At 43.2% G+C, this 23091-nt stretch overlaps 12 protein-coding genes across 12 annotated transcripts; 7 read left to right on the top strand and 5 right to left on the bottom strand.

Annotated features, from left to right (window-relative positions):
• Positions 1-48: 48 nt before the first annotated feature.
• On the bottom strand, positions 49-1563 carry FA14DRAFT_11714 (uncharacterized protein). The gene has a single exon (XM_025496216.1). The coding sequence runs from the start codon at positions 1362-1364 to the stop codon at positions 204-206; it is 1161 nt and encodes a 386-aa protein (XP_025357514.1). The 5' UTR covers positions 1365-1563; the 3' UTR covers positions 49-203.
• A 2366-nt stretch (positions 1564-3929) lies between these two features.
• FA14DRAFT_106531 (voltage-gated potassium channel) lies at positions 3930-5516 on the top strand (the record flags this gene model as incomplete). The annotated part of the gene is made up of 2 exons (XM_025495780.1): positions 3930-4830; positions 4927-5516. Coding segments are annotated over 2 exons (1491 nt in total), but the record flags the coding sequence as incomplete, so codon positions are not given.
• Positions 5517-6468: 952 nt separating this feature from the next.
• On the top strand, positions 6469-7706 carry FA14DRAFT_166524 (putative 3-hydroxyisobutyrate dehydrogenase mitochondrial precursor; the record flags this gene model as incomplete). The annotated part of the gene is made up of 3 exons (XM_025500035.1): positions 6469-6679; positions 6747-7029; positions 7081-7706. Exons 1-3 carry the CDS (start codon positions 6503-6505, stop codon positions 7704-7706), a joined length of 1086 nt encoding a protein of 361 aa, XP_025357512.1. The 5' UTR covers positions 6469-6502.
• A 48-nt stretch (positions 7707-7754) lies between these two features.
• FA14DRAFT_176508 (uncharacterized protein) lies at positions 7755-10700 on the bottom strand (the record flags this gene model as incomplete). Its single annotated transcript, XM_025500677.1, has 1 exon — positions 7755-10700. The coding sequence occupies one exon, from the start codon at positions 10698-10700 to the stop codon at positions 7755-7757; it is 2946 nt and encodes a 981-aa protein (XP_025357511.1).
• A 271-nt stretch (positions 10701-10971) lies between these two features.
• Positions 10972-12706, top strand: FA14DRAFT_187335 (uncharacterized protein; the record flags this gene model as incomplete). Its single annotated transcript, XM_025501592.1, has 3 exons — positions 10972-11590; positions 11648-12136; positions 12202-12706. The coding sequence occupies exons 1-3, from the start codon at positions 11037-11039 to the stop codon at positions 12704-12706; spliced, it is 1548 nt and encodes a 515-aa protein (XP_025357510.1). The 5' UTR covers positions 10972-11036.
• A 370-nt stretch (positions 12707-13076) lies between these two features.
• Positions 13077-14099, top strand: FA14DRAFT_170084 (UPF0041-domain-containing protein). Its single transcript, XM_025500258.1, has 2 exons — positions 13077-13243; positions 13307-14099. Exons 1-2 carry the CDS (start codon positions 13177-13179, stop codon positions 13663-13665), a joined length of 426 nt encoding a protein of 141 aa, XP_025357509.1. The 5' UTR covers positions 13077-13176; the 3' UTR covers positions 13666-14099.
• Positions 13700-14656, bottom strand: FA14DRAFT_170083 (uncharacterized protein). Its single transcript, XM_025500257.1, has 2 exons — positions 14454-14656; positions 13700-14357 (listed from the first exon to the last, which is right to left on the bottom strand). Exons 1-2 carry the CDS (start codon positions 14619-14621, stop codon positions 13872-13874), a joined length of 654 nt encoding a protein of 217 aa, XP_025357508.1. The 5' UTR covers positions 14622-14656; the 3' UTR covers positions 13700-13871.
• Positions 14657-14825: 169 nt separating this feature from the next.
• On the top strand, positions 14826-16465 carry FA14DRAFT_187332 (uncharacterized protein; the record flags this gene model as incomplete). Its single annotated transcript, XM_025501591.1, has 3 exons — positions 14826-14969; positions 15061-16061; positions 16126-16465. The coding sequence occupies 3 exons, from the start codon at positions 14826-14828 to the stop codon at positions 16424-16426; spliced, it is 1446 nt and encodes a 481-aa protein (XP_025357507.1). The 3' UTR covers positions 16427-16465.
• Positions 16466-16546: 81 nt separating this feature from the next.
• Positions 16547-17807, top strand: FA14DRAFT_11466 (SH3-domain-containing protein). The gene has a single exon (XM_025496067.1). The coding sequence runs from the start codon at positions 16764-16766 to the stop codon at positions 17565-17567; it is 804 nt and encodes a 267-aa protein (XP_025357506.1). The 5' UTR covers positions 16547-16763; the 3' UTR covers positions 17568-17807.
• A 241-nt stretch (positions 17808-18048) lies between these two features.
• On the bottom strand, positions 18049-19748 carry FA14DRAFT_141286 (phosphoribosyl pyrophosphokinase; the record flags this gene model as incomplete). Its single annotated transcript, XM_025497126.1, has 2 exons — positions 18746-19748; positions 18049-18607 (listed from the first exon to the last, which is right to left on the bottom strand). Exons 1-2 carry the CDS (start codon positions 19570-19572, stop codon positions 18049-18051), a joined length of 1386 nt encoding a protein of 461 aa, XP_025357505.1. The 5' UTR covers positions 19573-19748.
• Positions 19721-20810, bottom strand: FA14DRAFT_11543 (putative GRX5-glutaredoxin). The gene is made up of 3 exons (XM_025496106.1): positions 20620-20810; positions 19869-20544; positions 19721-19746 (listed from the first exon to the last, which is right to left on the bottom strand). The coding sequence occupies exons 1-2, from the start codon at positions 20650-20652 to the stop codon at positions 20101-20103; spliced, it is 477 nt and encodes a 158-aa protein (XP_025357504.1). The 5' UTR covers positions 20653-20810; the 3' UTR covers positions 19721-19746; positions 19869-20100.
• An 82-nt stretch (positions 20811-20892) lies between these two features.
• Positions 20893-23013, top strand: FA14DRAFT_159361 (uncharacterized protein). The gene is made up of 2 exons (XM_025498178.1): positions 20893-21470; positions 21701-23013. Exons 1-2 carry the CDS (start codon positions 21133-21135, stop codon positions 22935-22937), a joined length of 1575 nt encoding a protein of 524 aa, XP_025357503.1. The 5' UTR covers positions 20893-21132; the 3' UTR covers positions 22938-23013.
• Positions 23014-23091: the final 78 nt, after the last annotated feature.

The following is a 23091-nucleotide window of genomic DNA, read 5'->3' as shown; positions in this document are numbered from 1 at the left end:
ATTAACGGTGAGGTAATACGCTACATAGATGTCTGTTCAATAATTATGAGAGAGGGAAGAGATAGTGAAAGAAAGAGGAGACAAATAAAGTGAGAAGTGATGACAATGACAAATTTTGAATATCTTTAAATCGTAATGCTAGATTTTATATGATGATGCTTTTTTACAGCAACATCCCCATGACTGCCCCAAAAATCCATCATCTAACAAGCGCCAACGCTCATGTAATTACTGCCATTGGCTGCGCCACCGACGCCGCCCCAAAATGAGCGAGCACCTGATGCACCAACGGAAGTTCCCGAAACGTCTTTGCGTGTATTGGGTCTTGCAAGAGCAGCTGATGGACGTGGAGACATGGAACGGGGAGATGAAGCATGCATAGCATCAGACATGGACGAATTGGAAGCTGTACGGGTGAGAGTTGAAGGAGGTCCCATAGCGGCTGGTTGATTTCCCATAGGCTCAACGGTTGACTTTTGCAATGCTTCAATGATACGATTAACATCGGTTGAGCTGATTGCTTTTGTCTTTAATGTACGCATCTCTTCTTGCAAGTCTTTGTTTTGTACTGTCACCTTTGCGAGCTGTTGACGCAAACCTTCGATCAAGGTATCACGATCAGCAACTTGTTGTTCCAAATGTGCAATGTGTTCTTTTCTTCGTGTACGGAAGTTGCGTGCTGAGATTTTGTTCCGCAGTTGTCTCTTCTCCTTACTTGTCAGAGTATGGTATGTCTCTGGGTCTGGGCGAAGTTCGTTAGAAGGTCCCATGATACTTCCTTCGATCGGTGTTTCTTCCACAGTACGGCTTGTACCTTTGCCTTTCAAGGCAGTAACTTCATCGGCCTCTTCGTCGGCTTCTTCAGTAGCTTCTTCGACGTTTTCTTCGACTTCGTCTTCAGACATTGGTTTCTCTTCTTCGTTCAATTTGTTGAGGAAGATGGAGGGTGAAGTTGATGGACCAGTCTCTGGTGTTGAGCGGAAGGCTTGTATTCCGTTGATTTGATCTTCCATCTTGCTATCTTCGACCGGTGCCATTGTTGCATTACCTTGATGTCTTTCCATTGCGCGAGTGAAGCTATCGTAATGCTGAGTGACATAACGATCGATCGTTGATTCATCAGGAGTGATGCCAATCTTGCGCAATTCAGCCGAGAGGTAATAACGGAAAAGTGATTCCGGAGAAGAACCAGGAGGTGGCGGCACTTGCATTGAACTTGTGGTTGGCACTTCCAATTTGAGAGAAGAGGCGCTGACTGGTGTCAAGCGAGGGGTGCCCATTGGTGATGGAAGATCTAGGTAATCATCAAATGATGAAGTCCAAGGAGCACCCGGAGAAGAAGGTAAGACTTCGATTGCCGCCATTGCGATTCCAGATAGTTGGTGGTGAGAGTTGTGCTTGTGTTTGGTGTTTGAGTTATGAGAAGTGGCAAATAGATCAAAGATTGTTGAAAGAACAGTACCGAATGAGGTCTATTTGGTGTGAATTGTGATGGTAGTCTACAACAAAGGTTTAACTTTGAAGGTGTTCATCTGTATATACTCTGTTTATTTGAATTGCAATAAGTAATTTAGCGGCTGGGCCCTTGTGATTGAAATGAAGAGCAAGCCGCTGTGGAGCGTTTTCGCGTATCGAAGAGGGACTTGCTCAGCCTTTTCTTACTCTCGTACAGCTTGCATATTATTTAAGACTTTAAACAGCTTTACTGCCCTGCGCAACAGCAAGGGTGCCTAAGCTGAGCTGAGCATATCCAAGAACAACGCATGCACCGATCGCGGTTATCAAAGCTTCTGCCGGCTTATGGAAGACTATCCATTAGACTCCTATCTACAGAAGATGATGCAGATGTATATATGCTAGTAAAACGCATGAGGAGACATTATGATCATGACACGATTCCATATATCATCCACGATTGCAATCTCGGAACTTCGGCAATTTATATCATTGCTGTGTATCATCAGCCCATCAGACCGATTTCCGTTTTAGCTGGTGCCTTCTATACAATTCTATGGCCCTGTATCAGGATTAACGCGCTCAGCGCACGTCATGTCCCATGTCAAGCTTATCTCCGTGTCTAAACAAAAAGTGGTCGATTATGTAATACAGCTTGGTTCAACCTGATCTGAAATCATACAACTTGCATTCTCTTCATACCGATAAAATGTTGAAGTCATTGTAATGCAATGGAAGGAAGTTGTATGTGACAGTGTCTGTCAATTTTGATATGAGTTTTGCGCTCACGAAATTTTGAAAACTCAAAAGTCGAATGTATGCGTTCATACGGTTCCCTCTTTTGTTCCACAAACTCATACAGACAACTGCTATAAAACATGAGCAAAGCAACGCATTCAGTCTCCAAGAATGCTCAAAGCTCAAAAGCTGGCAAGAGTGCTAAATCACGCTCAGGAAATGTGGAATATGAGAAATTTATGAAGGAACGCGAGGATTTGGTGGCCACCCTCGAAAAAGAAACAAGAGATGGACAAAAGAGAGTTGAAACAACATGCAAGAATATCTCGCATGCTAATCTGCAAAGCTTGTAAGTGTCACTCTGCTAGACTAATTTGTCGTATTGCTCACCTTTCATCCTCATTCTTTGGTGCTTAACAGGGACAAAGCCATTGAAGTTGCCGAAATGCATTTTCAAACCGCTTTGCCTGGTACAGCTTTGGATTTCAGCAAAACCCGATCCGAATTTGAAGCTGTAAGTGATCGAATTGATATTCACTTTCCGTTGCCTACATGCTGAACCACAATATCGCAGATTTTGACTGGTTTGGGTCAACAAATGCACATGAGAGAGCGCGATATGAACCATGAAGATACAAAAGTTGCCGCAAGCGAGCTAGAACGCCTTTGTGAGTTTGTGATGATTGAAAATCGACACAATGAGCGCTGAAACATACAATTTTCCTCTCCTCAGTCACGAAAAGATCGGAAGATCTGCGCAATTGGCAACAAAGCTTGAAAGCGGAGCAAGACCAAGAAATTGAGAAGCACGTCAGAAATGCATCCGTGAGTGAATGAAGAAAAGCTGCTTAGTAGTTCAGGATTATTCTAAATCACACTCCCTCTTTTAATAGCGAGAAGATATGATCGATACCACCATCAAGTTTGCCCGTGCTATCCTCGATATCCCTTTGACGGCATTTGAACAAAATCTTGTAGGGGATGAACGAAAGGCTTGAGCGCTGTTGCATCTTCGCGCCGAAACAAGCCGTTTTGTGCACTGCTGCGCGATACTGCAAGCCATTTCAATAAGATGAAATCATAATTAATTTTGACACGAGCCTCTCTATGTGCCTGAATGAAAACAAGGAATAATCTCTCCGCCGGTTCTAGTGCTTGTATGCAGGTTAATGCAAGATGCATAAACACATCTGCCGAAAATAACTAAACATCCTCTCCCTTTCACTCTCATCATAATATCTCATTCAATCACAGCCTTTGTTGCAAGTTGATGACCTCTCATGATGCTACACTATATGTCAATACAGTAGCAAATTCTACTCAAGATGCAAGGTAGATTTTTGACTCTTGATACGGTTGACGAGCAACTCATTGCAAGAGATTTTGTGGAAGAGTTAGAAGAAGAGGTCGAACAAAAGAAAAAGAAAGAGAAACCAACAGAAAAACAACGACATACATTCGAGCGATCACCATCCGTTCAGTCCGATCAGATACAAAATGGCAATCCAACATCACACGATTCTGCTAACGATACGAACGCCGATGATGAAGAGGAAGATCTGTCGTCTACACAAGAGGATGAACTTACCGCTCGAAGTGGATTCTATGTACCTGCAATATTTCGGAGATGGCATGATCGTTCAACCGAAAGACGAAAGAAGAAGAATAAGAAAACAAGGACAAACAGCGATGAAGAAAAAGGAAATCAAGATGGCAATCAAACAAGCTTTCGCATCCCGTCACAAGCCTTGCGGAATAAGTATAGACGAACGCCTGTTTTTAGCGGTACCATTGCGCCTTTCGCCATCATGCTGGAGATCCCGGGATTCACCAGCAAGTGGTACGTCCATATCACACCCAGCGGACAACCAGACGTATATCGTGCTAATCCGGTCTTGCTCGACGTAGGATTGGCATTCTCTCTGACATCTGCCGTCATTGCCAATCTTGCCATTTTAGCACGCTTTTCGGAACGTATGCGACCAAGAAAAGCAACGGCCATTGCTGTTGCAGGATTTTTTATTCATGATGTCATCAATCTGGTCGCTTTGATCATCTTTGGTGTAATTCATGCTGTCGATGATGGATTTACCTATTCAGAAGCATATTGGATGACGACTGCTTCTACTGTGGCATCTATATGTTGTACAATCTCTTTGGTGGTTGATTATTTACGAACAGAAGATTTCAAAGATGCAGGGAGTGGTCTTACGAAAAAACAATCTCAATTGGTCATCGTTATTGTGGCATTTTTGGCTTACATCTCTTTGAGCGCTCTAGTCTTTGCTCTGGTGATGCAATTGCCGTTTTTGGATGCGATGTACTTTTCAGTCGAAAGTATAGCAACGATTGGTTTAGGTGACATCGTACCCAAGAATACAGCCTCTAGAATTCTTTTGTTCTTTATCGCTCCTGGAGGTATTATCTTGTTGGGTGTTATGGTTGCCATTGCTCGTCAAACAATTTTGGAAGAATTTGAAGATGCATACAAGAGAAGGCGTCATCAATACAAACAAAAATTGAGTGAAAGACAAAAAGAACGAAAGCAACATCGTCAAGATCGTGCTAACGTACGATCGAATCTATCTCGACAAATGAAAAAGGCGAAAGAAGGCGAAGGAAAGGAAGATAATGATGGTACGCATTCACGCAACCTTTCTCGCTTTAATACTTCTGATAGCTTCTTCACTGGCGGCCCACTTTCAAGAACTTGGACTCTTCAAAATGGCACAGACGATGATGCTACGGATGAATCTATTCAACAAGATCCCACCGAATCAAGTGCATCAAATGGCGATTTGAGCCTTTATCCTACTACTTCTATGGCTAATTCGATCAGCGCGACAACGACGCTACATCAATACGAAGAAGATCTCATCACACAAAGGAAGGAGATAGAAGATAGATTTGAAATTCATCGTAAAAAACTCGCAAAAGCACAAAGGAACGAATTTTGGCTTAAATTAAGCATAAGTGCTTCCTTGTTTGCATGTTTTTGGCTGGTAGGAGCTGCGATCTTTTCTGCTATTGAACCGTGGTCGTATTTCGATGGATTTTACTTCGTCTTTGTGGTTTTCACTTCAATAGGATATGGTGACTTTCATCCCACCACTTCATCCGGCCGAGCATTTTTTATCGTTTGGGCTTTGTTCGGCGTTGGTACTTTGACAGTCTTATTTTCAGTCGTTACGGATGCATGGAGTAATGTGATCCAACAACGCAAGTACAGATTAGGTCGAAAAGCACACAAGCACGGTAAAATAAGAAAGAAGATGAATGGTGCTTTTGAACGCATACTTCCTGCCGGAATGAGAGAAAAGAGAAGGAGAAAAAGGCAAAAAGCAAAAATAACAATAGATCGGAAAGGAAATGAAGGATCACAAAATAGCACTTTTGGTATACCTGACAACGAATCTTCAAGTGCAGGAGGTGGAATCTTGCTCAATTCTCTTACACCGCAGAATGATGGAAGCGTAGATAGCAATATGGTACCGTCAAGGAATAATGGCGAAGAAGAGGATACGAGCGTGACTAAAACAGATTCGGTCCAAATGCATCTAGATTTAACAAATACCGCAATGGAATTCCACAAATCCGCACTTAGTTATATGGCAATCCTACGTGAAAATTTGGAACCAACGATTCATGAAGTACCGGAAATCGCTCAAGCGTTACGTGCTTTGAATCATTCTAATCATGAACACAAAGTATCACAAGAAGATCGTGATAGCATCCTGAATTTGGCAAGATCTACACAAGAACCTCAAGTTGTTCGAGCTTTAGAACAAACTTTATTGCTTCATGATTTCGAGTCAATCTTGCATAAGCTCATTCATAAGTCAACCACTCTTTTAGAAGAATCAAGTTCGCGTGATGAAGAATTGGAAAAAGCAAAAGAAGAAATTCGAAGGCTCAAAGAGAAGCACAAGGATTCTTCTCACAAGAAGGAAGCCAATCACACCAACTCGAACGACACTTCCGGTGCCAATCATCATAATGAAAATTGAATGTTACCTTTTTAATATACTGCCTTGGACCTCATCTACTAGATATGTATCATATTAATCTTGTTTGCAATCGATCATCACAGACTGCTTTAGTATTCTTAGCAAGAACCGTTGGTCGTTCTTCTAAATGAAAAAGTACGCGTATGACAACAGTCTTGTGGTGCACGGCAATAGACCCGGTTTCCCCACAAAAAAAGAGTGACCGACGGCGGCCAAAGGCTAAAGTGGTTGTTGTTGAACCGGATTAATGACCGATCAAAACTTCCATCACTACTTTCTTGCTGCTTATCCCACTATCCAAAATGTTGGTCACACCTAGATTGATGATGCAAAGTGCGGGTAGAAATAGGGCAAAAACGATTGGTTTTATTGGTTTAGGTGCGATGGGACGTGAGATGGCAACGAATCTATTATCGAAAACATTTCAAGCTTCCAATGATGCGGAATTGACATTTGTCGTTCATGATACTGTCGATCAGGTAGGTGAACATTAGCTGGGTGTTGGCTTTACACTTTAAACTGAACATAGTCTGTCCCACTTTACAGTCCACGACTAGGTTTTTGACTGCTTCCACAAGTCTCTTCCCAGGACGTCATATCTTACCTGCTTCTTCGCCAGCAGGTGTTGCAAGTTTGGCATCAACAGTGATCACTATGGTACCCTCTTCTCCTCAAGTAAAAGAGGTATACATGTCAGAAAGTGGAATTTTGGAAGGATTAAAATCGCTGGGAAATCCATCAGATCCATCAAATAGTACACTTTGTATCGATTGTACAACTTTAGATCCTTTGGTAGCCGTTCAAGTTGCCGATCAAATCAAACGAGCAGGTTTAACAACAGGCGCAAAACCAAAAGATTCTACCTCAGAATCGGACAAAGTAACATCGGATGTTGGTGCATTTGATATGGTTGATGCTCCCGTAAGCGGTGGTACAGTTGGCGCTCGTGCGGGTACATTATCGTTTATGGTTGGATCTGATTTACATCAATCATTCACACAAGCTGAACATACACTTCTGAAGATGGGAAGTAGAGCGATTCATTGTGGTAAGAATGGAAATGGTTTGATCGCAAAGATTGCAAATAATCTTTTGTTGGGTATTTCAATGTTGGCCACAAGTGAAGCCATGCTCTTGGGAACGGTACATGGATTAAGTCCTCAAATTTTGGCTCACATCATTAATACCAGTACCGGAAAGTGTTGGTCAAGCGAAGTGAACAATCCTTGTCCTGGAGCATTGCATGGAACGGACAAATCCCCACCTGCTGAAAGGGATTATGAAGGAGGCTTTGCGGCTAAATTGCAAGCAAAAGATCTTGGTTTAGCATTGAGTGCTGCTCAACAAAAAGGTGTTCCAACGCCATTGGGCATGCTAGCAACAAACATTTACAAGGCTTTAGGTGAAAATCCCGATTTTATGAACAGAGATTTCAGTGTAGCATTCAAAGCTCTTTCTTCTGCCGTTGGAAAAATTCCACAAACGGAAGATTCTCCAGAATTGTGAAAATTATAGCATGAAAAAATATACATAATTTACATTGCATCTATCATACTACATGCCCCACTGGTCTAGATTGAACTCAAGATCTCCAGCAGATGCAGCGGGCTTTTTCTTCTCCATTATCGATTTCATAGGCTGTGCCGAAGAGGGTGTCGGGACTTCTTCTTTGACTTCACTCGTTTGAGCTTGTTGTGGGGGTACAAAGGTAGCACCCGAATCGAAAAGGCTGTATGTTGGAAAGTTGCTCTCGCCGTCATTGAATTGCCAATCCTGAAGCAGACATTTCGCAAAATTCGGCATTCCGTCTTGCTTGAGGGTCTCTGTGGCCATATCTACCAGCTGCCTTTCTTCCTCAGGCTCCGAAGGAACGATCGATTTGAAAAAGAATAGATCATCTGTACCTCTTTGATTCTCCTTTATCGCAACATCTGATCCCTTGGCGTTCCCGATACCGAAAGCCTTTGCTACTTCTTTTGAAGTGGAACTCAAATCATTCGATCGAATGACCGTAATTGACAAATCTCTCTTTCCCATTACTTCAGTGACCCATAGCAAAGTGTAGCGATCGTTAGAGCTACAAACAGCCGGTAAGATGACTTGCAAGATCAATTCTCTCAACACTTCTTGACCTACTTTGTCTACATGCCATATACGACAAAGAGCAACGGCCAAAGAAACATCATGCAAATTACGAACGCAAACATTGACCGCATCTTGAAGACTGTCACCTAACAAAAAGAAAGCAGCTGCCATTTGAAATCTACGTTGACTGAGAAGTGCAAAAGCATTTTTCTTGGCAGCCGTTCGCCATCTTGGTTCGCTAAAGTCATTCTTGAGGAATTGCATCATCTTGCTGTATTCCGGATGCCAAACAGCTTGTCTCCATAGGTTCGCCAACAGTTTCGTCTTTCCGAGTGCGTAGTAGAACAAGGCACATGCAGTTGGGTCATTGTGATCACCTGCGGTATATTGAACCCGTGCAATATTCTCTGCAACCGTACGTAATTGATCATTGGATCGAAGCCATAGAAAGATACCAATCCGACGTGCGACGGGCCAATCCAGTTTCACTGTTGCATCAGCTCGTCCACCTTCCGCCTTTGCTGAACGTTCAGACAAGCGGGCCAAGTATGCAGTTTCAATATACTGCAGAAGAGCTTCCTGCGTAGAGCTGAACCAAGCATGTAAGCTCATCTTTACCAAATATGAGTCCGTGTAGGGTGGCTCTGCCAGTGATGATGTTTTTGCTTGGCTTGCGGATGTCGGAATGAAGTTAAAGTTTGATGAGAAACTTTTACCATCTTGATCTTGGTAAATAATAGAGCTGAGAGCATTCAGCGCGTACCGTACAGCAGAGTCATCAAGTTGGCCAGAGAACTGATGAAGATCGAGTATTGTGTTTGCAACGATATCGGAAGCTTGTCTAGCAAGTGATGCTTTATGATCGTTTGTTTCCTCATCCTGCCAACCCTCTACGACCACTTTGGATGCCAATATCCGTAAGCCTTCTTCCCCATCTGTTGCCCTCAATTTCAACTTTACCTGTTCTTCATCATCGGAGATGAGGCGCTGGACCTCCATCTGTCGCTCTGCAGGTGAGATATTGATCCGTAGTGTACGGCCGTCCAGGCTTATTTCCTTTTTCTCAGCATGGTCTTCAGTATTTGGACCTTGATTCTCCCTTTCCTGCAACGTGCGACAAGTCTTGTACACGAGTTGCAACGCAATAGAAAGTTGACCCCAGTAGACAAGACGAATTAAATATTCGAGATGATTGTAAGGCAATGCCATCGCTCGAGACCGAGCTATCTGAGATATAGATTGAGCTCGACTACGATCTGCTTCAGTTTCTTGAACGTGCTCTTCCCTTCCTTCATCCTCATAGTACCCAAGTGAAATCTCCTTGCCACGCTTCCTTGTACCTGTCTGACCTTCTAGAATAAGCGCTCTCTGCCCTTTCTGTATGCTTGCAAGCAGATGGTCATCAGAGATCCAATGGATGCTCTCAAGCATTTTTGGTTTACCATCGATGTCAGTTTTCTTTGACTTGTCCACAAATTCTGTGGCTGCGATAATGCCCATCCGATCTAGATTGACCTTGTGAAAAGGCGCTGGAGGTTGAGGCAAAGGATGAGACATTTGAGTCATATTGCAAGCCAGTAAAGAACGTTGCCAGAAGGTCAACCGCTGTGGAGAGAATATGTTCAGGTGCTTGTCATGAAACAATGCCAAGATTGGTATGCCTTCTTCCCCTCCTTCAGATCTTAGCACATGCCAAGAGTGCTGTGATGGGTCATGTAAAGTTGTCGATTCACCCCTCACTTTTTCGTCTGCGTCCATCCTTTCTTGAATGTCATCCCAGTGTTCTACACCTTTACCGAATACCCTGTGATTGATATTTGCTTGAGAGACTCGTTGCTGGTGCTGATCCTTTTCAATCTGCACTCTGTCCTCTTCAGATATGATTGCAGTCAAATGCATGGAGTGCATATCATCAATCGTGGTCGTCCATACTCTGGAGATACCATCGCTCGTACGAGTAAGCAAAATACGTGTTTGCCCTTGATTTGCAGAAGCATGCTTTTCGAGCCACACGAGATCTTGCACCGGTCGAGAATGACGAATGACACATAGAAGGTGAGCCTGAGCAGATTCGGTATCGGTATGATTAGATGGACCGCTAGCAGAAAAGAGCGACTGTTGTGTACTTGAAGGATACGAAAAGAGGTGTTCTGAGCTCTGCTCTTTGTATGACCAAATTGCTACCGAACATTCATCTTTCATTGAAACGGCAAGGATAGATTCAAAGGGTGAAAAGCAGCATATGCTTATTTGCCTTTTCCTCAAAGCTCGAGCTCGCTTTTTCGAGTTTGAGCGGCTTTCACATCTTGAAGGACGATTAAAGATTGCCGGTATAGTGAACAGTGGTTTCAATTGTGCTACGGGGGAGCTAATTTCTTGTCGAGCCTTGGACTTTAGTCCCGCTTCTGATGCCATTCTCGTCCTTTTGCGGTTTATTCGCGATACACGCCCATCATCGATTTAATAAGACTGTACGATATTTTATGAGCACTACACTTGATTATGTCTATGCAGAGATAGATAGCTGTATGCTGATGGATGATGGTGCTGATAATGATTCGATGTCAGCTTTTGTTTGCGAAGACTTGGTACGAAGAAGCACTTTTAAGCTTTACACGCACAGACCAGAAGAACACAGAAGAGCTGCCCACTAGCCTGCCTTCATGCACGTCACCTCCGGAATACCATTGCCATGACAACTTTTGTCCCTTTGTACCTGCGATCACCTTGTCGAGTCTCAAAAATCAAGACATGTCAAACGTAGAAAGGGCGAAAGTGTCTGAGGTAAAGGTGGGCTCAAAATCATACTTTAAAGATGACATTCAGACCATCTTGAAATGGACAATCTCTCATCGAATTCTGGCAATAGTTACCTTATTGCTATCAGCAAAATTTGTACAGCATTTCGACTCTTCCGCTTCATTACAGCTGATTTTGGACAAAGAAAGCAGAACTTCAACTTCATTCGGACTGTTGCGACATTACGCTTTTAGCTCTTTGCGATGGGATGTTTTACACTTCTTAGGCGTAGCTAGTCCTAGACCACTTCCATTATCTGATCAATTGGATCTTTCTGCACCCGTTCAACAACAATTTTGGTCGCCACTCAAAGGTTTTGGCGGAGGACTGCAGTATGAAAATTCAATCGCATTTCAACCTGGAATCATTTGGCTTTTACGTCTTACAGGGTATCCGTCATATACGACGGAAGAAGGACCAAGAAGTTGGGATCCGATTCGTTCTTTGTGGATCACATCAACCCTTGCTACAATCATTTCGATAACGCTTCCGGTGCAATTTTATATGTAAGTTAATTGAATATCCCTTAGAAATGTCAATACTGACGAGACTCTTTATTCCAGCCTTACATCTCTCCTGACTAAAAATCGTCGATTGGCAAAAATATCATCCTTTCTCAGCATATTCTCTTTTGCCCCAGCAACGCTCATCACTCCCACTCCGGAACCTTTCTTTGCATTTTTTGCCTTGATCGGTCATCTCTGCCTGGCCACGTCCTCTTTGCAATACGTCAAGAACAAATTTTTATCTCTTCCTTTTCTTACATTTGCTGCCTCTATTTCCTTCGGGATAGCAAACGTTTTTCGAGCAAATGGAGTTTTGTTATCTGGTTTCGTAATTTGGCGTTTATTATGGCAAGATGATGTCGCACTTTCTTCAGTCATTTTGCGAGCACTGTGGACTCTACTTCTCGCTCCAGTCACCTTGATGCCCATATTTCTCACGCAAACATGGGCATTCAATCGCATTTGCACCAATTCATTTGAAGCTGCTCGACCATGGTGTAATGAAAAGCTGGTAATACCTTACAACTTCATCCAATCACATTATTGGTGAGTACTTATCTTCGATAGCGATCGCATGGTATTTAAACTGAGTCTTCTTTCTCTGTTCTCAGGAACGTTGGCCCTTTCCGCTATTGGACATTGTCGCAACTACCCAATTGGATTCTTGCGTCACCCGTTCTTTATTTGATCGCTCGATGGCTGACGTCTTACTACAGTGCTGACATACAATCGGTCATTGATAGGACACTTTGGCCATTTAGTGTGAGCGAGCAGAATCAAGGAGAGGAGTCAACAAGACCGAACGTCAAGCAATCTGCAGCGGCTGATACCCGCAGACTATCGGTCAACGTACGATCGGCCCCACAGCTCTTGCCGTTTGCGCATTATACTTTGGCCCTCTTTTTGATCTTGATCGTTTCCTCTCACGTTCAAATCGCTCTTCGATTCGCGACACAAGGTGCTCTGCCTGTGGTATGGTGGTCAGCCGCTGAGCTGGTCGAGAAACGATCTCTCTTGCGCCATGGCAAGCTCTCGCTGAATACTCTTTTGACCCTTTCAATTGCCTGGCAGACGATCAGTATTGTGTTGTATGCTGGATTCTATCCGCCTGCGTAATGTGCTTGTATCCTTTCTTGTGCCAAAGATCAATTTGTTGTTTTCCTTGCTTTTACCTTTGTCGTTGTGCAGCGTTACCGATTCCATTCAGGTTATCATTTCGACCGATTTCGTTCGATTGCTGCTGCTGTTGTTGTTGTTCACTTTCATCGGCCCATCGTGATGCATTTTGAGGCTGATTCTCATCCCCTACTACCTTTTGCCTTTGCATCTTTAGATCTTCCACATCAGAAGATTGCAGTGAGATTTGAGTGGGTGGTCTACGAATCATCGTGATGAGAGAATGATGAAAGTGAAATGTCAAGAAGATGTGTTGATTGTGTTGTTTGTTGTAATACGCTAATCTTTACGCGCCGCCGTGTAAGGCGTTTAATGGGCGTTGGATTTGTGGGAATACTATACAAGGTGCAAAGAAGGAGTGGAGATAACTTGATCCCCAACAACATATCACATATATTCAATTATACAAGATGGCAGCAGCAGCAGGTGCCTCAAGATGGCAATCGTTTATGAATCATCCAGCTGGACCCAAAACAGGTGAGTGGATCATTAGAAAGGATGCAATATCAAACAGTGTGACTGACTCTCTCTTCCCGATAGTCTTCTTCTGGGCTCCGATCATGAAATGGTGTTTGGTTGCAGCAGGTTTGAAAGATCTAAGTAGACCAGCCGATAAACTTTCCGTCAGTCAAAATGTCGCTTTGGCCACAACAGGAATGATTTGGGTACGGTATTCACTCGTTATTACACCGGTAAATTATAGTCTAGCAGCAGTGAACTTCTTTGTTGGAACGACTGGTATCATGCAACTATACAGAATCTGGGATTTTAATAAGAATAAAGGAGCTTCACCTATAACGGAAGCAGCACAAGGATTCAAGAAAGAAGCTGAAGGTGTTGCAAAAGATCTAAAGAGTGAAGTAAAAGCAGCTGAACAAGACCTAAAGAAACGGATCTGATTCGTCACACCATACGCCATCCTTTACGACTTCTAGCACCAACTTCTGCATTTTACTGTACAATTCAATTTATATGACTGAAGAGATCGTTTCACGAGAGAGATAAAGGTTCGACGTAGTGCTTGGACCTTTGCTGGATATATTCTATAATACAACAATCGGGTAAGAATAGAAAGGGTAAAAGATCAATTAGACCATGTACAACCTCAAGAGGTATACGAGGCAGACATTATCCGCAACCTTTGCACAAATTTGGCTTGCTCATTAGCAGCAGACGTTTGTTCCACCAGTGCCACTGCCAATTGATCGATATTCTCTTTAGCTGTTCGCAACGAATCTGCGACTTCCTCACTTCTCTCCAGCGGTTTGATTGTACTTTCACCTGTTTGACTATCACGTTCTTTGACCAACTTCTCTATTTCGGATTCTAGCCTTCTCCGTTTGTTCTCTCGCTTTTGTTCAATTTCTCTTTGTAATTGAGCTCGAGTTTGCAATAATGCCGCTCGTTTGGATGGGATCGTTTTACGAGCTGCTATTGCCTGAGCTGTTGATGTATCGCATCTTTCTGATAGCATTCGTACACGTTGCGATAATTCTTGATCGAATGGTTGCGTGCCATCTGTTCCCTCTCGAAACGGCATCCCATTCACTGTAACGTTGGACTCTAGCTTCTTCTTTGCTGATTTGATCCACTACAAAAAGGTGAATGGGTTGGAATGCTGTCAGTATATCTTTCATCTCACTACTTGTCAGGGATTAGGACCCTTGCTATCTCTCTGACCACTCACCAATTCGATCGTTTCTTCGCATGTTTTTAGTACTTTTCGATCGTTGGACTGGCCAGCTTTATCCAGTTCATCTCGCAGAAGAGCTAGAGAGTGTTTCCTGATCTGCTCCAAGACATGGTCCAGATCCCCACGTTCAGTGAGATCCACTTTGGGGAAATCGTCTTGCATTGTTGAGGAAGTAACAACCCTGCAATGATGATGATGATGGCTGTCCAAACATGAAACGCGAAAGAAACCAACACTTTAAATCAAATGCATGTTTACCTTGATACGCGTCTGCACGCCAAATTAGTTTCTGTGTGTGTGGAGAATAAAGTTGCAATTTCTTCCTTTCCATCTTTCTCCTCCGTCTTACAGGTGGCCGTCGTTAGCATGTCTCTGCCGCAAGCCTTGCATGCATTTTTGAATAATGTCGGTCAAGCATACAAGGCTAGGGAGCAGAATCCTTACCTGCTGGCAAATGCCGTTCGACTAGATTCGTCGCTACATACAACACTACAATCTGCTATTCAACAGGTAAGTACTTTGGCTTCAACCGGGATCAAGAATATCTCTGTTGATGCAAATATAAAATCTGACAATACCAATACGATATCCCTCTCAGCAGAGAAACATAGACTTCGAGAAGGCCGTCAGCGCATCAGCACATATACCAGCTTCCGAAAGAATACATCCTTTTCTCGTTTCTTTGCTGCAATTCGTTTCACAACAACAGAGCATACAATCTCTTACATACAGGAAAGGGTTGGTGTCCAATATTCCTGTTGCAAGCTACCTAGAAGCGTATGAGAAATGGTCACAGGTCTACTCGCGCGCATCTACGGTTTTCCAATCTCAAGATTCTTCCTTTTTCGGTCCAACATTACGGTACGTTGGCACTTCTTTGGTACTTCTGGCTATCTCGACCGATAACCGAAGCGGTGATCTTAACCAACCTTGCATCACAGATGCTGTCTCCAAGATTTCTAGAACAACTGGAGTTGCTGCAATTGATCGTTCCCCCTTACCCGGACAACAAACTAGACGATCAGAAGTTTTGTGGCTAGCCAATGCAAGTTTTCGATGTTACTTCAAGCTGAAGAATATCCGCTTATGCGAAACAGTTTTGGGATCTGTGGAGAATGCCTTGACTCTGAACAGACAACATGCCAGTGTTCAACAAAAAGAGGCAGCAAAGCAAGCGCCTAATCCAGCAGAGGCTTCGACTGCATTGGGCATGGCATGCTATAGTCGTGCAGATATGGTGACCTACAGGTACTATCTAGGCAGGCTCAGATTGTCTCAGCATCGGATACGAATCGCCTATAATGAACTCCGATGGGCTTTTGACAATTGCACGAATGAGCATATGCATAACAAGAATATGATTTTATCACATTGCATTGTTGCAGCTTTGATTCTAGGGATCTATCCTTCTATGCAATTATTGCAAGCTTCTGGATTAGAAGGACCGTTTGGACAACTAATCTATCGAATTCAAAAAGGCGATGGGCGTGGTATGTATGCTGAATTGGATAGATGGAGAGATTGGCATCGAGCAAAGGGACATTATCTTCTACTTCGAGAGAAATTAGAGATTGGAACATGGCGTAATTTGATGCGAAGAAGGTGAGTGGTGGAAGCAAATTCACATAAATATGCAAGCAAGTTAACAATTTTCTCTCCTTTCCAGCTTCCTTATCGCTCGACTTGTTAATGGATTAGGACCTTTTGAATTGAAGCCTACTGCCCCAACAATAGCAGGAGCACCAGCTTCAAAGACTCCTCCTCCCATCCTCAAATTAGCACAATTTCTGGTTATCGCACGCAGAGCATGGAAGGATGATGGATTGGCATTAGATGATGTCGAATGCGTTGTTGCTAGCTTGATCGATCAAGGTTACGTTAAAGGTTATGCCATGCATAGTTCTGGAAATGTCGTTTTACGCAGAACGGCTGATTTTGGATTTGTTCGAATGAGCACGGTGTATTAATAAGGGTAGCAGATATATGTACAATAAATAATATATATGATAGCTAAAAGAACGATTGAGATGATGGATCTATTGTACAATCATTTCAGGAGGAAGTATGCTAAAATAAGGCTTTCTACAAAGCCTAGGCCGCGGGAATGTTGTAGTATTCTATGCATAAAAGCAGAGCCAAAATGCGAAACCTTAAAATCTTAAGAGCGGGTATTTGTTTGTTTGTTGCGTTACAGGCACGGGCCGATATGCATGCAAGCCGCTTAAGATGATACCGCATGGTTTTTCTGATTGAATAGTAGCTCCCTCCTCTCCCACCATCACTACCTCACAATCCTTTGACAACATGACAGAAAGCGCTCAACAGATCGCAAAGAGAGTTTTGGTAGATTTGGACGCTTTGGTCGGACAAGGCAAATTACAGCAACATCAAATCGCTTCTATTCGATCTGAATTGGAGCCTGTTGCACGACCTGCTCCTCCTCCGATCATTGCACGTAAGCCAGCAGTAGTGGCAAGGAAGAGATTCCGTGCTATTTGGTCATACAATGGAGCAGATGCAGATGAAATCTCGTTCAATGAAGGTGATTTGTTGGAAATGATTGAAGAGGTCAGTGAAGGATGGTGGAAAGGTTGCGTAGTTCAACCGGACGGACGAAAAGGTCAAGAAGGTATGTTCCCAAGCAATTACGTAGAGGTACTTCCGGACAATACAATCGTGGCCCCACAAAGAATGGTGCCTCCGCTTCCTCAACGTCAATTAGACAATGGACCTCCAGCTTATGGAAACCAGAATATAGATGATGAAAAGCGTGCCATGGGTTATCACACACCACCACCGCAACAACCATACAGTGATGCTCCAGCTCCACTCGGTCCACCGAAATGGCAACCAGGAGTGGCACGCTGGAGCTCAGGCCCTCCCATGCCACCTCCACCGCCACCAAGCAACTTCTCTCCTGGTCCAATGTCCCCTCCCCCACAAACGGGTTATTACAATCAACCACCAATGCCATACGGAGGTGCAACGCCAGGCGCTTATGGAAATCAACCCAATCAACAGCTGCAACAAATACCTGAGGCAGAACAAGCTCAAAAACGTGATAAAGTGAGTATCTTAGTAGGATGTGACATAAAACCCATAAAGTGATTTAGAAAGCTGAGACGGATTGCAACCTTTTTGATTGCTCCTTCTAAAAGTTCAAAAAGATTGGTGGTCGTGTAGGTGAAAGAATGGCAGGAGGATTTGCCGGTGGTCTAGGATTTGGCGTTGGAGCCAATTTGATTAACCAGCTGTGAATAATACAGGAATTGATAAGATGAAGGATTTCGTGTGCTGACATTCTCTCCTTCGCCTTCGCTAGATGAAAAAGTTCGCCGGTCGTATGGGCGAGACGATGGCGGGTGGTTTGGCAGGTGGTGTCGGTTTTGGTATCGGAAGTCATTTGTTCTAGCATGTATTGGAATTGCCAACAATTTTTTCCCCTTTCTTTTCCGTTCATTCATGTACATTATCATAATAGCACACCTTATTTCACAGTCAACGCAGGCAATCTATACCAAAAATGAGAAAAGAGCTGAATTATAGAGATTGTCATGTACACTGATCCTACACCAAATGTTCTTCCTCTTCAAAATAGTAAAGCAGCATCCTCTTGGAATAAGAGCGAGATACTCTCTCCGTTATGCGTCCTTCTAATACTTTCCGCGATCACTGCTGAGATGTCCATGATTTCCAATTTTCCGCCGCTCAATTGTGCTTTTTCCAAATTTGGAATTGTGTTTGTGACGACTAAACGTTCCAAGCTCAAAATCCTTAAAAGATCAGTTGCTTTTCCACTCAACAAGCCATGACTGACGTGAGCATACACTTTAGCAGCACCAGCATCTTTCAACGTCTTTGCAGCTAAAGCCAATGTTCTTCCTGTGTCAATCATATCGTCCACCAAGATTGCCGTCTTTCCCTTTACATCTCCTACCAAGATTTCCATCTTTGTTTCTTCTGGATCATCACTTTCGTCCACTTCACTTTCTTTCGATCCATCATTCACACCTGTGACTCCTGTCTTGATGCCGCCCGAGACGATCTTGTGTCCGTTTTCATCAAAGCTTATCCATTCACCTCTATCACCTACATGGATACCATTGGCCAAAGGCGTGCTGACCTTTGGTGCATTAGGCGAAGCCTCTCTAGACGAACGAAGATGATCATCCAAGGCGCCTGCTGCTAATCGAGGATGAATGCGATTTAGGTGACCTTCATTAACGCCAGCTTGTCTCTCTTGTTCGCGAGAGATGTTATGTAATTCTTCGTCAACGTTACGCAACGTATTACTTGCCGAACGAGAAGAACTTCCGATCGATTGCGATTGCATTCCTTTTGCTAATCTTTCAACTTCGGCTGAAGTTGGATCGGCAGCATGATCAACGATAAAGCTTCCCGTCATTGGAGTTTGCATTCCTGACATTAAATCACTACTTGACGATTGTGTACTTAAGCCTTTCTGTAATCGTTTTTCAGCACGAATCCTTCGATTTTGTTCACGTTTTCGATTACGATTGATCAATGCGAAATCCACACCCAAGAGATCTGCCAAAGAAGTTGCACGTTTTGCACCACCAGCATCAGGGCTGACGATGATGCTATTACGATAATCCGGTATTCTTGCTCTGATCCAACGAGCGACACTTGGTTCGCTAGTCAAATTGTCGACTGGAATATCGAAAAAGCCTTGGATTTGACTTGCATGTAAATCCATTGTGATAACGTGATCTGCTCCTGCGACTGTGATCATATTTGCGACTAATTTTGCAGTGATTGGAGCACGAGATTTATCCTTTTTATCATGACGTGAATAAGGAAAAGCCGGAATGACAGCAGTTATACGACGAGCAGAAGCAGTTTTGCAAGCGCTCAAGATGATTAAAAGTTCCATCAAACTATCATTTGGATCCACAAATGGACTATTTCCAGTTTGTAAAACGAAAACATCTTCATCACGAACTGAACTCCCGATCCGAACATCAATCGATTGATCGGCAAACTTTTTGCAAACGCATGTTGTTAGCTGGATGCCTAATCGATCGGCCACCATTTGTGCCAATTCTGGATGACTGTTGCCCGTCAAGAGCTTGATTGAATTGACTCCCGGCATGTTGTCTGTTGTTTGTCACTACCACCAATACGTTGCAAATTTTCTTGGTAGTGAGCAAGATCAAAAGATAGCATTTATCTTGTCGGTTTTGCTTCTTCCGTCCATACGCCCTAAAACTACCGCCCGATTTTCAGGGCACAAGACGCCTGCCTGCGCTGTATATCCGTTTATCGCCTTTTATTTTTTAGAAGAAAAAAGTTTAAAGTCAGGAAGCGGGGGATTGATAAGGGCATACATTCACGTGTAAAAGGCAGGTCAATCAGTCATTCGCAATATATTCTCGCTCATTGGCTCACCGGATGGTCACTGATGCGGATCCGATGATTGCATTCAACGGAATCATTACTTGATATCTACAGCAACAGATGCCACACAAACAATCGCAAGAATGAGTGAAAGGCAGAGAAAAGCACAGAGTGATCAAACTATAGCTTACTATCGAGCACCTTAGAGTGGAGAGCATTCAATAATTGCTGCATGGTAATCAATGGTACAAGTAGGAATGTTAAAGAGTATACAGCTGATCATTTATGCTGCATGTGTAGCTGGATCGGGACCCAAAACTTTTGCGTCTTGTAAAAGCTTTTCCAATTCACCAGATTGATGCATACTGAGCATGATATCGCATCCTCCGGTGAATTCACCTTGAACGTATACTTGAGGAATGGTTGGCCAAGAGCTGAACTCTTTAATACCTTCACGTAATTCTTGATCATCCAAACAGTTGTACGTCTTTACATTCTTTCTGTCAACACCTTGAACGTCCAGGATTTGAATCACCGTTCTACTGAATCCACACATTGGCATTTCGGGAGTTCCTTTCATGAATACTACAAGTGGATTTGATTCAACTGCCTTTTGGATCTTTTGACGTGCATCATTGCTCAATGCTAATCTGGTAGCTGATGTGTGAAATTGAACAGGTCTTTGTAATGCACATTGACGCAAAGCACCGGTAGCACCGCTTGACCTCTAGAGAAGGGGGAAAGAATGATAGATGTCAGTGACTTGTTTCACGACATTCCTCTGCCTGATATGTCTACTCACTAGTGTTTGACTTGTCGCTCTGAGGAAAGACATTGTGATCTATATGATGGTGGCGATGTGAGAGAGAGAAGGTGGAGCGTTTTGATTGACAAGGATAACTCCGTTCTAGCGCGTAAAAGGGATGACTTAAAGTCCGAGTATAAATCACGTGTTTGCCCGCTCTAAAGCTTAACAATTTTTGGAAGACTAGGAATTTTGATGCGAAAGAATGATTGAAGGAAAAAAAATAGAGAAATGGAAACATACTTCTTTACCACCAATAGAGCATTCATTTGTCACATTACAGAGTGAGTATTTTCAATCTGGATAAACATCTAAAATGATGAACAAACTAGATGACGAGGCTGAGGGCGGATCGTATCGAGAGGCATGTCGGACGATAGCTTTATGTTGTTGAATGACACTCGGATCCGTCTAATGCTTACAACACTAGGCTACCATCCTGAAACGTATTCTGTGGAAGAGCAATTAAAGTACGCAAGAATACTGACATTCAATCTCTCTTCCTAATAGATGGCTCCTGGTCAACCTGCTTTTTGTGAGATAGACTCAGATGATGATTCTGACACAGGCTCCGATTACTCCGTCACACAAACCCAATTAGCGGTAACGGATGGTGCATTGGAAGGAGATGATGAAACAAATCCACTCGTTTCGCGGATAGGTGGCCGAGTGGCTTGGCTACCAACTGCGTCTTTACCACCAGCAAATGTTGCACAATGTCAACATTGCTCACAGGAGATGGAATTATTGGTTCAAATATTTGCACCTTTGGATGATTCACCCTTTGATCGAATCGTTTTGGTATGGGGATGTGCAAGAGCACCTTGTCAAAAGAAAGGAACGGGAAGGTGAGTACTGTTGCATTTGAGAACATTCGAACTGCGATCCCTGGAATTTGGCAAATGATTAGTACAAATTTCTTCACTTGAACTTCTCATTTTTTTGAGAGGTACTGAAACTACCTAATCTTTGACAAACGAGCTTTTTAACCATGATGCCTTATTCTTCGGGTCGCATTTCTTATTGTGCTGTTTTTTGTGAACGCCTGTCCACTGACATACTTTCTTACCAACTACAGCATCAAAGCTATCAGGCTTCTATCACACAATGCTCGATGGGCAGCCAAATTGGAAAAGAAGCGGCTACGGGAAGAAGAGAGACAAGCCAAGAAAGAACAGCTTGCCAAAGAACAGAAAGCTCGTCAGGAAGAGGACGATAAGCGCAAGAAGATCAACCCATTCTCTTCAGCGGCTGGAAAAAGTCTGAATGGCGGCCTTGGAGGAAACCTATTTGGTGCAGACAGTGCAACCAATCCGTTTGGAAGTGGTGCGAATGCAAACCCTTTTGCACCTTCTGCTCCTCAGAATGAAGTTGCTGAGGCCAAGGATGAAAGTGCACAAAAGGATGAATCTTCAGAGAGTGAATCGGAGGATGAAGAAGATAATGAGGAACAGATGGCTGAGGAGCTTGCTATCAAAGCATCAATTGAAACTTCTAAAGCTGATTGGTCCGATCAAGATTGGAGTCAAAAAGCACCTGCATATGAACCTGCCCAATATCTCACCACTTTTGCTGAACCTACTTCATCAACACGGACAGAAGCCGAACAAAAGAAGAACAAGGCACAAATGCAAAAGCTGAAACAAGACGGAGTTCAAGACGTTCCTGGATGGGAAGCAGAAAAGTATGAAAGTATGATGGCGAAGGGAACGGATGAGATATTTGAACGATTCGTGAAGCGCGTTGCTGCTCATGGAAAACAAATTGTTCGATATGAGTTTGGAGGTGTTCCAATACCATTCCATGCGAAAGGAAAGGCTTACGAAAAGATTTGGCCATCTAAACAAGCAGGAGGAAAGACTGTCATTTCTGGACAAGCATTCAAAGCTGGATCATCAGGGCGAGAATATTCTACGGCCAATATACCCGCTTGTCCTAAATGTGGTTCTAAACGAGTGTGCGAGATGCAATTGATGCCTAATCTGGTAAACACATTGCGACCAAAGATGCTCAAAGGTGGCAATGATGGAGATTACAAGGTGACTAAAGAAGATGCCGAAGCTGAAAGACGAAGAGAGATTGAAGAAGCTTTGGGACACAAGTTGCCTAATCAACCAGATGCAGATGGTATCACACGAGACAAGGTCGAGCAAAGTACTACAGAAGAACAGAATGGAGAACTGACTCGCAGAACTGGATTGAAGTGGAATACTGCCTTCGTCTTTGTTTGCGAGAAGGACTGTCATCAAGAAGCTGAAGGCAAGTCTAGTTGGAGTGAAGAGTTAGTGGAGCTGCAGTATGAGAATGAGGTTTGAATACCACAATTCTTTTGTATTATTATTATTATCATCAATTTGTACTTTTATTGCATTTGTTTTGATTTTGTATCACATCGAGAAGATTGTAAGTTGTGCCAAATTGGTCTTGGATTGAGTGATTTCGTTGCGAAGGACCGGACCCTGTTCATTT

Source organism: Meira miltonrushii (genome assembly GCF_003144205.1).
Source record: "Meira miltonrushii strain MCA 3882 unplaced genomic scaffold FA14scaffold_1, whole genome shotgun sequence".
Lineage (NCBI taxonomy): Eukaryota > Fungi > Basidiomycota > Exobasidiomycetes > Exobasidiales > Brachybasidiaceae > Meira > Meira miltonrushii.
This window is presented reverse-complemented; position numbering and strand designations above follow the sequence as displayed.

Bases quoted from the DNA above. Each gene is read 5' to 3' on its own strand.
- FA14DRAFT_11543 (XM_025496106.1), bottom strand. From the start codon at position 20,652: ATGTCTTTCCTCAGAGCGACAAGTCAAACACTA. The intron at 20,545-20,619 runs GTGAGTAGACAT...CCCCTTCTCTAG, and splicing joins GAGCGACAAGTCAAACACTA to AGGTCAAGCGGTGCTACCGG.
- FA14DRAFT_11466 (XM_025496067.1), top strand. From the start codon at position 16,764: ATGACAGAAAGCGCTCAACAGATCGCAAAGAGAGTTTTGGTAGATTTG.
- FA14DRAFT_170083 (XM_025500257.1), bottom strand. From the start codon at position 14,621: ATGCAAGACGATTTCCCCAAAGTGGATCTCACTGAACGTGGGGATCTG. The intron at 14,358-14,453 runs GTGAGTGGTCAG...ACCTTTTTGTAG, and splicing joins GCGAAGAAACGATCGAATTG to TGGATCAAATCAGCAAAGAA.
- FA14DRAFT_170084 (XM_025500258.1), top strand. From the start codon at position 13,177: ATGGCAGCAGCAGCAGGTGCCTCAAGATGGCAATCGTTTATGAATCAT. The intron at 13,244-13,306 runs GTGAGTGGATCA...TCTTCCCGATAG, and splicing joins TCCAGCTGGACCCAAAACAG to TCTTCTTCTGGGCTCCGATC.
- FA14DRAFT_11714 (XM_025496216.1), bottom strand. From the start codon at position 1,364: ATGGCGGCAATCGAAGTCTTACCTTCTTCTCCGGGTGCTCCTTGGACT.
- FA14DRAFT_159361 (XM_025498178.1), top strand. From the start codon at position 21,133: ATGGCTCCTGGTCAACCTGCTTTTTGTGAGATAGACTCAGATGATGAT. The intron at 21,471-21,700 runs GTGAGTACTGTT...TACCAACTACAG, and splicing joins CAAAAGAAAGGAACGGGAAG to CATCAAAGCTATCAGGCTTC.